Source organism: Oncorhynchus tshawytscha, linkage group LG13 (assembly GCF_018296145.1).
Source record: "Oncorhynchus tshawytscha isolate Ot180627B linkage group LG13, Otsh_v2.0, whole genome shotgun sequence".
In the NCBI taxonomy this organism is placed as follows: domain Eukaryota; kingdom Metazoa; phylum Chordata; class Actinopteri; order Salmoniformes; family Salmonidae; genus Oncorhynchus; species Oncorhynchus tshawytscha.
The window spans coordinates 11,067,250-11,086,317 of NC_056441.1; the positions used below are offsets into that span (position 1 = coordinate 11,067,250).

At 42.8% G+C, this 19,068-nt stretch overlaps 1 protein-coding gene across 1 annotated transcript in view; it reads left to right on the top strand.

Moving 5' to 3' along the window:
• Positions 1 to 19,068, top strand: part of LOC112264324 (trichorhinophalangeal syndrome I) — a 232,848-nt gene that overhangs the window by 181,009 nt on the left and 32,771 nt on the right. Inside the window, exon 6 of the mRNA XM_042295166.1 lies at positions 10,925 to 11,047. Coding sequence (XP_042151100.1) covers positions 10,925 to 11,047 — 123 coding nt within the window. The remainder of the gene's footprint in view (positions 1 to 10,924; positions 11,048 to 19,068) is intronic.

Below are 19,068 nucleotides of genomic sequence, written 5' to 3' on the forward strand. Positions count from 1 at the left end.
CAAGATGACAGGTGACACAGTTAGGCGTTAGAGACATGGTACCAACAACATTCCTCTGTCACCCTGCCAGGATCTGTCCTCTATCCTCGGAACTGGACGGTCAAAAGGACCCTTCATATCACAGGACGATCTAGATAACGATGAGACCCAGAATACATTGAGACAAGTGAAAGGGTGAAGGGATAAATGGAAGAACAGGGCATTGTTCTCATTCAGGAATTGATTATAGTGGTTTACATAAGCTGTCCATGATGTCATGTTGAACCAGAAGGACTCGTGCTTTCGTGTTAGTCTCTTTGTACGGCCTGCTGGTTCACATGAGTTTAATGCACCCTGCTACTATTGTACTGCTGCTGTTTATAAAAGGTGCAGCTTACCGATCACTGCACCTGTACACAGCCCATCTGTAAATAGCACACCCAACTACCTCATCCCCATATTGTTATGTTTTTGCTCATTTGCACCCCAGTATCTCTACATGCACAACATTATCTGTACATCTATCACTCCAGTATTAATGCTAACTTGTAATTTTTTTTGCCACTGTGGCCTATTTATTGCCTTTACCTCCTTAATCTTACTACATTTGCACACACTGTATACCGAAAGGTTGCAAGTTCAAATCCCCGAGCTGACAAGGTACAAATCTGTCGTTCTGCCCCTGAACAGGCAGTTAACCCACTGTTCCTAGGCCGTCATTGAACAACCACACTGCACACTGCCCTAACCCATCTGGACAAGAGGAATACCTATGTGAGAATGCTGTTCATCGACTACAGCTCGGCATTCAACACCATAGTACCCTCCAAGCTCGTCATCAAGCTCGAGACCCTGGGTCTCGACCCCGCCCTGTGCAACTGGGTACTGGACTTCCTGACGGGCCGCCCCCAGGTGGTGAGGGTAGGCAACAACATCTCCACCCCGCTGATCCTCAACACTGGGGCCCCATAAGGGTGCGTTCTGAGCCCTCTCCTGTACTCCCTGTTCACCCACGACTGTGTGGCCACGCACGCCTCCAACTCAATCATCAAGTTTGCGGACGACAAGAACAGTGGTAGGCTTGATTACCAACAACGACGAGACGGCCTACAGGGAGGAGGTGAGGGCCCTCGGAGTGTGGTGTCAGGAAAATAACCTCACACTCAACGTCAACAAAACTAAGGAGATGATTGTGGACTTCAGGAAACAGCAGAGGGAACACCCCCCTATCCACATCGATGGAACAGTAGTGAAGAGGGTAGCAAGTTTTAAGTTCCTTGGCATACACATCACAGACAAACTGAATTGGTCCACTCACACAGACAGCATCGTGAAGAAGGCGCAGCAGCGCCTCTTCAACCTCAGGAGGCTGAAGAAATTTGGCTTGTCACCAAAAGCACTCACAAACTTCTACAGATGCACAATCGAGAGCATCCTGGCGGGCTGTATCACCGCCTGGTACGGCAACTGCTCCGCCCACAACCGTAAGGCTCTCCAGAGGGTAGTGAGGTCTGCACAACGCATCACCGGGGGCAAACTACCTGCCCTCCAGGAGACCTACACCACCCGATGTTACAGGAAGGCCATAAAGATCATCAAGGACATCAACCACCCGAGCCACTGCCTGTTCACCCCGCTATCATCCAGAAGGCAAGGTCAGTACAGGTGCTGGGACCGAGAGACTGAAAATCTGGGACCGAGAGACTGAAAAACAGCTTCTATCTCAAGGCCATCAGACTGTTAAACAGCCACCACTAACATTGAGTGGCTGCTGCCAACACACTGACACTGACACTGACTCAACTCCAGCCACTTTAATAATGGGAATTGATGGGAAATGATGTAAATATATCACTAGCCACTTTAAACAATGCTACCTTATATAAGGTTACTTACCCTACATTATTCATCTGATATGCATACGTATATACTGTACTCTATATCATCGACTGCATCCTTATGTAATACATGTATCACTAGCCACTTTAACTATGCCACTTTGTTTACATACTCATCTCATATGTATATACTGTACTCGATACCATCTACTGTATCTTGCCTATGCTGCTCTGTACCATCACTCATTCATATATCCCTCCAATAAAGTGGTGATCCTACCTGACCTAAGACAGGGAATTGTTACTAGGATTAAATGTCAGGAATTGTGAAAAACTGAGTTTAAATGTATTTGGTTAAGGTGTAAGTAAACTTCCGACTTCAACTGTATATGGTTCTGTGCTCGTAGGGTTCTATTCTAGGAAGTGTATCAGTGTGTCAGTGTATTAGTGTGTTAGTGTGTCAGTGTATCAGTGTGTCAGTGTATGAGTGTGTCAGTGTGTTAGTGTGTTAGTGTGTCAGTGTGTCAGTGTATTAGTGTGTTAGTGTGTCAGCGTGTCAGTGTATCAGTGTGTTAGTGTATTAGTGTATCAGTGTATCAGTGTGTCAGTGTGTCAGTGTATTAGCAGTACATTGTAAAAGTGTATCAGTGTATCAGTGTGTCAGTGTGTCAGTGTATTAGCAGTACATTGTAAAAGTGTATCAGTGTATCAGTGTATCAGTGTGTCAGTGTATCAGTGTGTATCAGTGTATCAGTGTGTCAGTGTATTAGCAGTACATTGTAAAAGTGTATCAGTGTATCAGTGTGTCAGTGTATCAGTGTATCAGTGTGTCAGTGTATTAACAGTGCATTGTAAAAGTGTATCAGTGTATCAGTGTATCAGTGTGTCAGTGTATCAGTGTATTAGCAGTACATTGTAAAAGTGTATCAGTGTATCAGTGTATCAGTGTATCAGTGTGTCAGTGTATCAGTGTATCAGTGTATTAGCAGTACATTGTAAAAGTGTATTCCCAGTGTTCTGCTTTTACTACTGTGACTTCTGACATCCCAATATTCCCTTTTTAGATTTTGTTTTAGGAATAAATTCCAATTAATTTATTAAACTCAAACTGAATTATACAATTAGGGAAGCAATTTAGAGAGAGACACTGTATTTCCGTAAACCCGGGATAACCTCCTATTGAGAGAGGACTTGATGGTTCAGTATGTCTAGAATCATAACCAGATGTGTGCCGAAGGCAACAAGATGCTTGCACCCAAGCCCAAAATGTTGACGCAGGATTTCAGAAATTGAAATTGTCATTAGGGGTTCACCAAATTTCCCCGCAGCTGATTAAATAATTGTTTATTTAATGGAAGTGCTCCTGCAGATTACTTAAGTGAATTAAATGCCATTTAATTTCAAGGGCTACATGACCACATGCTCTCTCTCTCTCTCTCTCTCTCTCTCTCTCTACATCTCTCTCTCCATCTCTCTCTCTCTACATCTCTCTCTCTCATCCTCTCTCGCTCTCTCTCTCTCTCCCTCTCTCTCTCTCTCTCTCTCTCTCTCTCTCTCTCTCTCTCTCTCTCTCTCTCTCTATCTCTACATCTCTCTCTTTCTCTCTATCTCTTTCGCTCTCTCTACATCTCTCTCTTTTTCTCTCTACATCTCTCTCTCTCTATATATATATATATATATATATATATATATTTCTCTCTCTCTTTCTGTCTGTCTCTTTCTATCTCTCTCTACATCTCTCTTTCTCTCTCTACATCTCTCTTTCTCTCTCTCTCTCTTCATCTCTCTCTTTCTCTCTCTCTCTCTACATCTCTCGCTGTCTCTGCCTCTCCATCTCTATCTCAATTTAATTCAAATCAAGGGGCTTTGTTGGCATGGGTAAACATGTGTTAACATTGCCAAAGCAAGTGAGGTAGATAATATACAAAAGTGAAATAAACAATAGAAATTAACAGTAAACATTACACATACTGAAGTTTCATTTGAATAAAGACATTACAAACGTCATATTACGTATATATACATTGTTGTAACAATGTACAAATGGTTAAAGTACACAAGGGAAAATAAATAAGCATAAATGTGGGTCTCTCTCTCTCTCTCGCTCTCTCTCTCTCTCTCTGCCTCCCACAACCCTGTCAGTAATCAGTAATTATTTAGATGTCAGCCTCTTGTGTGATTAGCATCACTGTTACAGGCTTTGGTTTTTGGACTTTAGCACATATAGCTTGTTAGCATGTAGGGAGCACCGTGCTGGCCAAATGCTGGCCCAGGTGCTATGTAAGAGTGGCTGGCCCAGGTGCTATGTCAGAGTGGCTGGCCCAGGGTGTGTAAGAGTGGCTGGCCCAGGTGCTAGTGGCTGGCCCAGGTGCAGAGTGGCTGGCCCAGGTGCTATGTAAGAGTGGCTGGCCCAGGTGCTGGCCCAGGTGTAAGAGTGGCTGGCCCAGGTGCTATGTAAGAGTGGCTGGCCCAGGTGCTATGTAAGAGTGGCTGGCCCAGGTGCTATGTAAGAGTGGCTGGCCCAGGTGCTATGTAAGAGTGGCTGGCCCAATGCTCCAGTTGTCTTGATAGGTGTGGAGGTGGCCCAGGTTAGCACCTTTAGTTTGATTTCTAGACAAAATATCCTTTATCTGATTTAGTTTTGCAGGTCCAACTTTTGTTTGCCTCCCTGGCCCAGGTGTCTTTAAGTTTGGGTGATTTAGTTTTGCTCCAACTTTTTGGTTTGCCTCCCGTCTTTAAGTTTGGTGTGGGTTTTTTTTTTTTTGCCTCTTGTAGGACAACTTTGGTGGGCGCTCATGGTGGGTGTCTTTTGGGTCCCAGTTGTTGTTGCTAGTCAGCTTTTCAGTGGAAACCCCCATGAGTATCCTCACCTATTTCGGTCTGGTTGTTGGTCAGTGACTCTTTTTTTCAGTTCCACCGTCTGTTTGAGCGACACTATTTGGTTTTCTTGCTGGGGAACTTAACAAACAATCAGTCTCACTTATGTGGGACTCTGCGCTGCATTCCTATGAGCACACAGTCTCCAAGCTATATATGTTTTACTATAACCCTGATGGCTGAGGTTTCAGGAGCAAAGTGTTATGGGAAAATGACTAGTAAGAAAGAGAAATGCGTGTGGGTTTAGCAAAGGGACAGTGTCATATTTGATATAACATATCACATATAACTAGTATTGTTATTATTATTATTATTAGTGTTATTATAATTATAATAATACTTATTATTATTCGTTGATATGGTAGCTGTTACTCAGCTACTATCAAATAAAATCAAGTTGTATTTGTCACATGCGCCTAATACAACAGGTTTAGTAGACCTTACCGTGAAATGCTTACTTACAAGCCCTTATTGGCTAAATAACTTCCATTTACTTTTGATTCTAATTGAACTGAAATGAAGTAAAGTTCCATCCTTCCTGTCACCTCATGATGAAGTGGTGGGCAGTGTGTGTTTAGTCCTCACCCACCTGGAAGCCCTGGTGTGGTGGGAACAAACCCAATAAATAAATGCATGTAATTAAGGCCCCAATCTCTAATTACCCAGCATTCCCCTCACCGGGAGGATAGAATGAGTGGGAGACGTCTCTAGGAACGCCAATGGAACACAAGGCATTAATAATCAATCACAGACACATAATTCACATGCAACACCTACGGTAGTGACGGTGCAGAACACTGTAGGAGTCATTTATCATTGGCCCGTGGACTAATAATATGACCTGTTCATGCTTATTATTGCTCTGGTGTTTCTATGTAGTTTCTTGCAGTTTACTGTGCAGGGAATATCACACTTGGAACTCAGATAGTTCAAGTATTCACTAAAAGTTTTGGCAAAGTGTTGTAGTGTATTGTCAGAATACGTGTTGAAGGCTAGCGTCAGGTCATATTTGGTTGGAGATGGATGACCAAAAGGCTGAATCCCAGGTACAGTAAGTCCATAGAAGTTGAATCTCTGGTGAACTCATGGATACACTCAATGGCTGACAGTCTACACATTATGGCATTATTGACTTGAATGGGGAGGGTCCGATCTGTAGATTATATTTCTATGGCAAAGTCACACAGCAGCAGCACCTCCACGACCAGCTCAACCACCTCCACCAAATCCACCACAAACTCCACCACCGACACCTTATCCACCACCTCCATCACCTCCTCCACCACCACCATCTCCACCACCTCCTCCTCTACCACCTCCATGACCACCTACACTTCCACCTCCATCACCTCCTCCACCACCACCATCTCCACCACCTCCTCTTCTACCACCTCCACGACCACCACCACCATCTCCACCACTTCCACCTCCACCACCACCTCCTCCACCACCACCATCTCCACCACCTCCTCTTCTACCACCTCCACTACCACCACCACCACCATCTCCACCACTTCCACCTCCTCCACCACCACCATCTCCACCACCTCCTCCTCTACCACCACCACCACCACCTTCTCCTTCACCACCACCTCCACCACCAAAGATTCTAGGATTTATTATTGGGATTTATCAAACTGTAGCACACAACATATCTGCATATTTTCATTGATAAATCAGGCATTTTATTGTTATTATTATTATTATTGTTTTATTAGTATTATTAGTAGCATTTTATTATTATATTATGATTATTTAATTATGTCATTCATACTATTAATAATAGTGTTTGTTTTATAATTATAATTATTTTATGATTATTCTTGTATTATTAATATTCTTATTATTATTAGCTCTACAACCCTGCCTGCAAAACTAACCTCCATTCACCTTATATGGTAACAAAAGCTCTCTCATTTGCTTTAGAATTTGGCGATCTCAGAACTGGGCCATGATAGTTCCTAAAAGAAAGCACAATGGAAATGTAACGGCGTTCTTCTATCTCCTCCTCTGATGAAGAGGTAGAACAAGGATCGGACCAAAATGCAGCGTGATGATGATTCATAATATAATTTTAATGAAGGAAAAAACAATACAAGCGGAAACTACAAAATAATGAAAAGTGAAAACCGAAACAGCCCTATCTGGTGCAAACACATAGACAGGAACAATCACCCACAAAATACACAGTAAAACCCAGGCTACCTAAATATGGTTCCCAATCAGAGACAACGAGAATCACCTGACTCTGATTGAGAACTGCCTCAGGCAGCCAAGCCTATGCTAGACACACCCCTAATCAGCCACAATCCCAATGCCTACAAAAACCCCAATACCACAACACAATAAACCCATGTCACACCCTGGCCTGAACAAATAATTAAAGAAAACACAAAAATACTAAGACCAAGGCGTGACAGGAAAAATGTTGCACATTTCTTTAGAGGTGTGTGCAGGATACCACAGTGACTTCCCCCCCCAAAATGCATGCTGCCTGTAGTGCCAAACACTGGCCGCGCATTGTGCAAGATTGCTTGTCCTTTCAACCAATTTTAAAGTAAATTTTTACAGCCCAGGCTTCTATGCAAAAGACAAATTTTTTTTCAATATTTTGATAATCAACACATGATTGTGTTTCTATCTCCTGCCTTTGTATAGGCTCTAAGATTAAATAGGCAATGATGTCACGCTCCTATCTATAGGCTCTAAGATTAAATAGGCTATGATGTCACGCTCCTATCTATAGGCTCTAAGATTAAATAGGCAATGATGTCACGCTCCTATCTATAGGCTCTGAGATTAAATAGGCAATGATGTCACACTCCTATCCTGCCTTGGTATAGGCTCTGAGATTAAATAGGCAATGATGTCACGCTCCTATCTATAGGCTCTGAGATTAAATAGGCAATGATGTCACGCTCCTATCCTGCCTTGGTAGAGGCTCTGAGATTAAATAGGCTATGATGTCACGCTCCTATCCTGCCTTGGGTATAGGCTCTGAGATTAAATAGGCTATGATGTCACGCTCCTGATCCTATGGCACAGCAAGACTGTAGCCTAACCATACTGTCACATACGGTCAAGGCTACAGGTCTATTTACTGTCAAGCATGCTTGGCTATTGAATGAGAGATTGATAAATGGTAGTCTACTATTGAATGAGCGATAGGTAAATGGTAGTCTGCCATTGAATAAGTGATTGGTAAATGGTAGTCTGCTGTTGAATGAGCGATTTGTAAATGGTAGTCTGCTATTGAATGAGCGATTTGTAAATGGTAGTCTACTATTTGTTGTGTAGCAATTTAAACCAGTTATGTCAGAAAATGAGAGACAATGTCCTGCTATATGATTATGATTTAGGCCTATATAATAAAAGTAAAATAAACATATTAGATGCCATGCTGCTATGCGATCTCCTTACCAATGACAAATGCATCTGTTTTATCATTAGGCCTTTGTTTTAATGTTTTTCTCAGCCTGACATTATTATAATTCCCGTGCATCAATCACCTTCCATTTCCCCCAAACGAACAATAAGCCTATGTGCTTGCAATAGATTTGGTCAACCTTCTAGCAGTTGTGCTCTCACGCATGGTTTGAGATTTGCATGGAGATAAGCACACTTTTCCGTCAAGTTAAACATTTATAAATACCAACCTTGGAGGAAAAAGTGAAGCACGCAAGGTTTAGAGTCATTTTTTTGTGTGCACTCACCTTTGATAAATGAGGTCCCTGGAAGCTCAAATCAACCAGAGTTTTTGTTCAACATACACTAACGATCAGATGCATATTACTCCTTGTGTATTTAGTGTTCTTCGTACTCTTCTGAAATACCTACATGCTTGTTTTCATGTAAATATGTAGTGGTGTTAGAGGCCTCTTGTAGGTACTCTTGCTATCTTTTATGTATAACGTGTCTCTATTTGACTGAGTAGATCTCGTTGCCTGATCTATTGATTACAGTTCAGCAGGTCGCTGTTGCTGGTTATTAATTGCAGGTTGAGCCACGCTCCTCTCGTTGTAATATGTCACATCAGTTCACCTAGGACCGAGCTCCACCGTTGCCTGCCGCAATCACTGAATGAAGCGATACTATTTCACTTGGAAGACATTATTGTATATAACCATGCCTCTGAGTGATTTACTACGTATCTACAGAGCACACATTGTATTGTATTTACTTTTTTGGCATTGGCTCTGCTTAGTGTTTATATGGTGGCCAGAAGTATGTTTACAATGCACTACAAGTCTTAACTGCTGTTTGTTGGTCCAAGCCTAACTTGTCCAGAGATGAGGGATAAGAGATGCATGTTGCAGGAAGAGAAATAGGACTGCTATCAGTTCGAGCTGTGTGTAACCTGTAAACATTTACACTCCCCAGCTGTTGGAAGTGTCTGTGGCTATAGGCAACACGTGTGAGTCATTTGGCCAGGGGGGGGGGTGATGATGGTGGGGGAGAGAAAACACAGAGACGATGATGGAAACCGTGTTTGGCTTGTAACACTAGAACAGAATAGGAAAATAATAAATCAATCAATCATCCTGTCATTCCCACCATGTGGCAACCACATAAAAGCTCCTTGGGATTGAGAACATGTATGTTCAGGGGGGCTTCCAGGTTTCTTCTGTGGTACTAGTCTAAGCAGTGATCCTTACCATAGATTAAGGAGAAAGGAAAGGGGGATACCTAGTCAGTTGTACAACTGAATGTATTCTACTGAAATGTGTCTTCCTCATTTAACCCAACCCCTCTAGATAAAAAGAAAGTGTTAAAGTCATTTTTATTTAAAAAATTAAGCAATCCACTAAGATAATCGTTCAAATTTTAGAGTAATGGACCATGTATTTCATTTTAACAAGTAATGATTTGTAATTGTTAGATAAATAAAAATGTTAGATTAAGATATGACACTTACAATAATTGTGATTGAAATGTTAACTGTATTTTCACACTTCAGAATACTGAATGTTGCATCTGGGGGGGAAAAAAGTGTTCCATTTGGGATTTCCGTTTTATTCTGCCAGCATGACAGCGTTGTTTTACCCATCCTTCCTGTCGATTGGGACATAAGCAGCAGTGCGGAGCGTGAGTTGACAGAGCGACTTTACACCTGCTGGTAGCTCACTAAAAACATTTAACCATGTCATTAAATTATTGCCGTAATTTTGACCGTGCTACCGTCCCCTCATTCCCTTTCCCTTGTATTTATTTTCCTTGTATCTATGATTAATGTCTGATGTCAAACGTTAGAGTGAGCAGAGGCATCAGCAAACGCAAGATCTTAGAGGGCCCTCCAATAGCGCTCTCATCTGGATGGAAAAATTACCCTATAGGGAACTGGCTACTCACCAGAACGTTTGACTGATTCATTGTGAAACACCCGATGAATGAAGTACTCTATCTCTGCCAAGAAAGCTCTCTGGCCTTCCAGACAAAATTATGTCCACAGAAAAGCTTTCCGTTCTAAATTAATCGGAAGAGAATTAGGAGCATTGTATTATTCTGGCAGGTAGAACATGGCTCCCTGAAGTTAAATAAATGTCACTGATTCTATGAGGCCAAATGGCTTTTACAGGCCCCCTAATCTAGATCATGCCAGTGTAGCTGCGGATCACATGCAAGGCAGGACCACTTGTTCAATTCCCATGTTCTGCACTTGATAAGGTCATGCACTCTCAATGATTCATCTAGACATTATTGTTTTTTCTGTACTTGCATTATGGACCAGCACATTTGTTATTTATTAGGCTTTTTAAAAATATAAATATGTATGTTAAGGAGGGAGTAAAAAAGAAAATACTTTCAATCTATCGAAGAGAAAATATTACAAACCGTTTCCAAATGTGAATATTTTAGAAAATAACCTCAGAATGGCTTCCTACGCAATCAATGGCACACATGAAGAGTGTAGAATCAACATGAGGCTGCTACAAAAGGTCTGGTCCTCAGCTTGTCATGGTGATGCAGGCTGATCTCTGTCTAGTGAAACACAACCATTGGTTGGACTCATTAATCAGTCTAAAGTTAATTAGTGAGAGAATCAGCTGGGTTCTATTAATCACTGCCCAAACTGACCTTCTAATTGTACTGTGTGTGTGTGTGTGTGTGTGTGTGTGTGTGTGTTTGTGTGTGTGTGTGCTTGTGTGACTTCTTTCTCCTCCTTTTTCTTCTCTCTTTCCGTTTACCCGTTTCTCACTTACTCACTCTCTCTCTTTTGATTTGGTTTTCAGAGACGTCGAGGCTCGGGGGTGTTCTGTGCCAACTGTCTCACCACTAAGACCTCTCTGTGGAGGAAGAATGCCAACGGGGGATATGTGTGCAACGCCTGTGGCCTCTATCAGAAGCTCCATTCGGTAAGGTGGGGGGTGGGGGGGGGGATCAACGCCTGTGGCCTCTATCAGAAGCTCCATTCGGTAAGGTGGGGGGTGGGGGGATCAACGCCTGTGGCCTCTATCAAAAGCTCCACTCGGTAAGGTGGGGGGTGGGGGGCTTAATGCCTGTGGCCTCTATCAGTAGCTTCACTCGGTAGGGGGCTCAATGCCTGTGGCCTCTATCAGAAGCTCCATTCGGTAAGGCGGGGGAGGGGGCTCAACGCCTGTGGCCTCTATCAGAAGCTCCATTCGGCTAAGGCCTCTATCAGAAGCTCCATTCGGGGGAGGGGGGCTCAACGCCTGTGGCCTCTATCAGAAGCTCCATTCGGTAAGGGGGGGGGGGAGCTTCACTCGGGGGGCTCAACGCCTGTGGCCTCTATCAGAAGCTCCATTCGGTAGGCGGGGGGCTCAACGCCTGTGGCCTCTATCAGAAGCTCCATTCGGGGGAGGGGGCTAAGGCATCAGAAGGGGGGGCTCAACGCCTGTGGCCTCTATCAGAAGCTCCATTCGGTAAGGCGGGGGGGGGGGGCTCAACGCCTGTGGCCTCAGAAGCTTCACTCGGTAGGCGGGGGGGGCTCAACGCGTGTGGCCTCTATCAGAAGCTCCATTCGGTAAGGCGGGGGGGATGGGGGCTCAACGCCTGTGGCCTCTATCAGAAGCCTCACTCGGTAAGGCGGGGGGGGCTAGGAAAAACCCAGGAGGAGTATGTTTAAGTATGTGTATGTGTACATGTGCCAGAGGGAGGGGAGTAACCTGCCACACCACATCAGCCCAACCACTAAAATGAAATGGTGATTAAGTAAGTCAAATCAACCGTTGTAGACCTTACCGTGAAATGTTTCCTTACATACCCTTAACCAACGATGCAGTTTTAAGAAAATAAATTAACTAAAGTAAAAAATGTAATTAAATAACACTAATAAAATAACAATAATGAGGCTATATACAGAGTCAATGTGTGGGGATACAGGTTACTCGAGGTCATTTGTACATGTAGGTAGGGGTAAAGTGACTAAACAGCGAGTAGCAATCCTCAACAGCTTCCTCCAATGTTGGTATTTATCAATGCAAATAGTCCGGGTGGCCATTTGATTAATTGTTAAGCAGTCTTATGGCTTGAGGGTAGAAGCGTTAAGGAGCCTTTCGGACATAAATTTGGCATTCCGGTATTGCTTGCCATGCGGTAGCAGAGAGAACAGAGTATGACTTGGGTGACTGGAGTCTTTGAATATGTTTTGGGCCTCTCTCTGTCTGCTTGAAACATGCGGCCTTGTGAATGTTGACCTCTTTAAAGGTCTTGCTCACATTGGCTTGTTAATGTGTGGAGGTTAAATATTTTTAAGAATATTTTTTGCGTTCCATGCGCCACATTCCAGCTGACGGTGGGAGGGCCGGTTCCCAATTGGGACTCAAGATCCTCAACAGGTTTTAAAGGTCTTGCTCACATTGGCTACTGAGAGCGTGATCACACAGTCGTCCGGAACAGCTGGTACTCTCATGCATGCTTCAGTGTTGTTTGCCTCGAAGCGAGCATAAAAGGCATTTAGCCCATCCGGTAGGCTCGCGTCACTGGGCAGCTCACGGCTGAGTTTCACTTTATAGTCCATAATAGTTTGCAAGCCCTGCCACACAGACGAGCGTCAGAGCCGGTGTAGTATGATTCAATCTTAGTCCTCTATTGATGCTTTGCCTGTTTGATGGTTCGTCTGAGGGCATAGCTGGATTTATTATAAGCGTCTGGATTAGTTTCCCACTCCTTGAAAGCGGCAGCTCTAGCCTTTAACTCGGTGCGGATGCTGCCTGTAATCCATGGTTTCTGGTTGGGTTATGTACGGTCACTGTGGGGATGACGTCGTTGAATCACTTATTGATGAAGTCGGTGTCTGAGGTGGTATACTCCTCAATGCCATTGGATGAATCCCGGAACATATTCCATTCTGTGATAGCAAAACCGTCCTACAGCATAGCATCCATGTAATCTGACCACTTCCGTATTGAGCGAGTCACTGGTACTTCCTGCTTTAGTTTCTGCTTGTAAGCAGAAATTAGGAAGATAGAATTATTGTCAGATTTGCCAAATGGGGGGGTTACTCGTCTTTGTCTGTGGAGGAAAGGTGGTCTAGAGTTTTTTCCCCCTCTGGTTGCACGTGATATGCTGGTAGAATTTAGGTAAAACAGATTTAAGTTTGCCTGCATTAAAGTACCCGGCCACTAGGAGCGCCGCTTCCAGATGAGCATTTTCTTGTTTGCGTATGGCCTTATAGAGGTCGTTGCGTGCGGCCTTAGTGCCAGCGTCGGTTTGTGATGGTAAATAGACGGCTACCAAAAATATAGATTAAATCTCTCTTGACAAATAGACACACACCTCCAACACTCATCTTACCGGATGTAGCTGTTCTGTCCTACCGAGGCATAGAAAACCCAGCCAACTGTATATTATCCGCATTGTCGTTCAGCCACGACTCAGTGAAATGTAAGATATTACAGTTTTTAATGTCCCGTAGGTAGGATAGTCTCAAATGGAGCGCATCCAGTTTATTCTCCAATGATTGCACGTTGGCCAATAGATCAGATGGTAGGCGGGTCAACCACTCACTGACATTCTTACAAGGCACCCTGATCTGTTCCCCCTGTATTCCTTCTTTTCTTCATGCGAATGACGGGGATTTGGAACTTGTCTGGGAGCAACATTATCTCCTTCTTGTCAGACTCATTAAAGAAAAAATCTTTGTCCTGTTCTAGGTGAGTAATCGCTGTTCTGATATCCAGAAGCTCTATTCGGTCATAAGAGACAGTAGCATCAACTTCATGTACAAAATAAGTTACAAACAATTCGTAAAAAAACTCACAAAATAGCTGGTTAGGAGCCCGTAGAACGGAAGCCATCCCCTCCAGCGCCATTCCTTCATAAGTGTTAGCAGAACACTGTAGCTGTTCCACCCTGTCCACCCCACTTCCTCCCTGGGTGATTGGCGCGCCTCTCAGGGCCTGGGGGAGGATGAGATAAGTGGGTCCGCTGTGCCCTCTAACCCCTAAAAGCTGAAACCCACATAAAGTTCACACATGTTCCTCTCACAGATATGCAGGCTTACCCATCATATGTCTCTCAGTGAAGGCTCCTGAGAGGAGGACCATTCTACTCAGTGATATCTTTTTTTTTTTAATAGTGAACCAAAAAAGTATTTTTTTAGATAAACCTATACTAAATATATTAAATTATTAAATAAATAAATTACTAAATCAAACTGTTTTGCGATGAAGGTCTACAGTAGCCTCAACAGCACTCTGTAGGGTAGCACCATGGTGTAGCTGGAGGAGAGCTGATTTCCGTCCTCCTCCGAGTACATTGACTTCAATACAAAACCTAGGAGGCTCATGGTTCTCGCCCCCTTCCATAGACATACACAGTAATTATGATGACTTCCGGAGGACGTCCTCCAGCCAATCAGAGCTTTTGCAGCATGAACTGAAATGTTGTCCAATCAAAGGGTCAGAGAATTAATCTAGTACTATTTCCTGGATTTGTGAGTATCTTCCTAATTCTGCTCTGCATGCATTATTTGGTGTTTTACGCTGTACACGGGGGATGTTTTTTGTAGAATAACTTTTTTGGTGTTTGTCCCATTTTATGAATTCTTGGTTGGTGAGCGGACCTCAGATATTACAACCACGAAGGGCAATGGGTTCTTCAACTGATTCTTGTGTTTTTAGCCAGATCCTAATTGGGATGTTGAATTTATGTTCCTTTTGATGGTGTAGAAGATCCTTCTTGCCTTGTCTCTCAGATCCTTCACAGCTTTGTGGAAGTTACCTGTGGAGCTGATGTTTAGGCCGAGGTATGTATAGTTTTCTGTGTGCTCTAGGGCAGCGGTGTGTCGATGGAATTTGTGGTCCTGGCAACTGGACCTTTTTTAGAACCCCATTATTTTGGTCTTACTGAGATTTACTGTCAGGGCCCAGGTCTGGCAGAATCTGTGCAGAATATATACTGTAGGTGCTGCTGTAGGCCCTCCTTGGTTGGTGACAGAAGCACCAGATCATCAGCAAACAGTAGAAATTTGACTTCAGATTCTAGTAGGGTGAGGCCGGGTGCTGCAGACTTTTCTAGCACCCGCGCCAATTCGTTGATATATATGTTAAAGAGGGTGGGGCTTAAGCTGCATCCTTGTCTCACCCCACGGCACTGTGGGAAGAAATGTGTGTTTTTTTTGCCAATTTTAACCGCACACTTGTTGTTTGTGTACATGGATTTTATAATGTTGTATGTTTTACCCCAACACCACTTTCCGTCAATTTGTATAGCAGACCCTCATTCCAAATTGAGTAGAAGGCTTTTTTGAAATCAACAAAGCATGAGAAGACTTTGCCTTTGTTTGGGTTTGTTTGGTTGTCAATTAGGGTGTGCAGGGTGAATACATGGTATGTTGTACGGTAATTTGGTAAAAAGCCAATTTGACATTTGCTTTGTACATTGTTTTCATTGAGGAAATGTACGAGTCTGCTGTTAATGATAATGCAGAAGATTTTCTCAAGGTTGCTGTTGACGCATATCCCACGGTAGTTATTGGGTTCAAATTTGTCTCCACTTTTGTGGATTGGGGTGATCAGTCCTTGGTTCCAAATATTGGGGAAAATGCCAGAGCTAAGGATGATGTTAAAGAGTTTTAGTATAGCCAATTGGAATTTGTTGTCTGTATATTTGATCATTTCATTAAGGATACCATCAACACCACATGCCTTTTTGGGGTTGGAGGGTTTATATTTTGTCCTGTAGCTCATTCAAGGTAATTGGATAATCCAGTGGGTTCTGGTAGTCTTTAATAGTTGATTCTAAGATGTGTATTTGATCATTTATATGTTTTTGCTGTTTGTTCTTTGTTATAGAGCCAATCAGATTGGAGAAGTGGTTTACACATACATCTCCATTTTGGATAGATAATTCTTTGTGTTGTTGTTTGTTTAGTGTTTTCCAATTTTCCCAGAAGTGGTTAGAGTCTATGGATTCTTCAATTACATTGAGCTGATTTCTGATGTGCTGTTCCTTCTTTTTCCGTAGTGTATTTCTGTATTGTTTTAGTGATTCACCATAGTGAAGGCGTTGACTCAGGTTTTCCGGGTCTCTATGTTTTTGGTTGGACAGGTTTCTCAATTTCTTTCTTAGATTTTTGCATTCTTCATCAAAGCATTTGTCATTGTTGTTAATTTTCTTCGGTTTTCTATTTGAGATTTTTAAATTTGATAGGGAAGCTGAGAGGTCAAATATACTGTTAAGATTTTCTACTGACAAGTTTACACCTTGACTATTACAGTGGAACGTTTTACCCAGGAAATTGTCTGAAACTGCATTCCTTCCATCTATAGCATTTCTTAATGTTACTCAGTTCCTTTGGCTTTGATGCCTCATGATTGAGTATTGCTCTGTTCAAGTAGACTGTGATTTTGTTGTGGTCTGATAGGGGTGTCAGTGGGCTCTCTCTCTCTCTCTCTCTCTCTCTCTGTCTCTCTCTCTCTTTTTCTCGCTGTCTATCTGTCTGTCTCTCTCTCTCTCTCTCTCTCTCTCTCTCCCCCTACGTTCACTCATTCACTCATTCCCTCAGTCAAAGGCTGTGACCTCTCTCGCTCTATCTCTATCTCTCTATCTCTCTCTCTCTCTCTCTCTCTCGCTCTCCTAATCCGTTCTCACATTCCCTCATTCAAAGGCTGTGACCTCACCTTGTGGTGACACTGATGCAGAAAGAGGCATCTTGGGAATGTAACATGGGAATGTAAGGATCATAATGATGTACAGTAGATATGCCTCTATCCATTTGGGGTTGTGCTCAGTGGAATTTGTCATTGAAATGGGAGTTTGATTTTAGTAAAATGATGGAAAGTCCTTTTTCTGGGACTTGAAATTGAGGATGAGATGGCTCAATATTTTAGATTGAATGTGTTGTTTGTTTCTCTCTCCCGAAGAGGAGATGTCCATTGTGTTACGGACTTCATCATGCTATTCCGAAATAAGTCAATGTACTCAATCATTGAAGGACTTTACAACTGGTCCTCTCTATACTTCTTTTAGAGTTCATTTTTGGTTTTGAATACACAAGCTGTAGATTTTTTATTAAACCACCATGGGCTGGAACTTTCCAAGACGTACTTCTCAATGCTCTTTGAAATTAAATAGTGTCTGGGCAAACATATGGGTAAGCAAATATGACATCATGTGAGGATTTACCCCTCGGAAACAAGAAGGCCTTTGTCTGCGCACTTCACTCATTTTGATGTTTAATCTCAGTAATTCAGTTATGACTAGGGTAGAGTCCACAGAGTCCGCCAGTTCTTTTAAGCCCAGTGTGCAGTGTTCTAGGCTGTGTTGCCTGGCCTGAAAGCGACTGGACCGACTGCCTGGGTGGCGGGTGGATCTATACAGGAGGCTCCCTGAGTCGGTGTGGTCGACTGGGCCAGAGAGAGAGGGACAAGCTTCAGAGAGCCCTTTCACTGGCCAGGCCACATGGTGGTCTAAACCAGCTCCAGACCAGCAAACCAGGCCTACCACAGTCAAAGAGATGGAGAGATAGAGAGAGAGAAAATAGACAGAGGGAGAAAGACGGAGGTTGAAAGAGAGAGACATGCTCCAGAGAGCCCTTTCCCTGGCCGGGCTACCTGGTGGTCTAAACCAGCTCCAGACCAGCAGACGAGGCCTACCATAGTCAAAGAGAGAACGAGAGAGAGAAATAGACAGAGAGAGAGATGTGGAAATAATTAATTAAAAAAACAGAGCAAACTAGAATGCTATTTGGTCCTAAACAGAGAGTACACCGTGACAGAATACCTGACCACTGTGAATGACTCAAACTTAAGGAAAGCTTTACCTATATACAGACTCAGTGAGCATAGCCTTGCTATTGAGAAAGGCCGCTGAAGGCAGACCTGGTTCTCAAGAGAAGACAGTCTATGTCCACACTGCCCACAAAATGAGGTGGAAACTGAGCTGCACTTCCTAACCAAATGTATGACCATATTAGAGACACATATTTCCCTCAGATTACACAGATCCACAAAGAATTTGAAAACAAACCCACTTTTGATAAACTCCCATAACTACTGGGTGAAATACCATTGATTGAAAAACTTTACATGTCATAATTTTCTTATAACTGAGACAGAGTAGTACTTATTATATTGCAATATAGATGTAAGATCTTAATTTGATCACTATTTTCTTTCTGACAATTGTATTACACTACAAACTTGTAGTGTATTTGAGTTTTAAAAAGGCTTCTAAAGTTTGTAATTTCCACTTTGAGATTTCAGACTTGATTTTCCCCCCCCTACAAAAATGTCCATGAATTATAATCCACATAATAAATTATACTTCAGTTCCTACTGGATTATTTTCCTGCTGTAGCAAACTGGCTCACATTAAGATCTGATATCTGTCATATACTGTATTATGTTTGTGCACCAGGAGAATTTCTTATTTTTATGATTCACTATTAAGTTGGTTTTACAGCAATCCACCATTAGACATGTTGGACATTACTGTGGTTGACGCCGCTCTAACTCAGACTGCATCCCAATGGCACCCTATTCCCTATATATATCCCTATATAGGGAATGGGGTGGGGAATATTAATATTCCTATATCTCCATTGGAGATACAACTCAGTGATACTCTGCTCATCTGTGACTCTGGTCTCTGGTCTCCTCTTGACATGCATGTATTCTAGTTATGTGTTGCTGGTTGTTACTTCTCCTAGCTAAACTCAGCAAAAAAAGTGACAAAAAAATCCCTTTTTCAGGACCCTGTCTTTCAAAGATAATTCATAAAAATCCAAATAACTTCACAGATCTTCATTGTAAAGGGTTTAAACACTGTTTCCCATGCTTGCTCAATGAACCATAAACAATTAATGAACATGCACCTTTGGAACGGTCGTTAAGACACTAACAGGTTGCAGACGGTAAGCAATTAAGGTCACAGTCATGAAGACTTAGGACACTAAAGGGACCTTTCCACT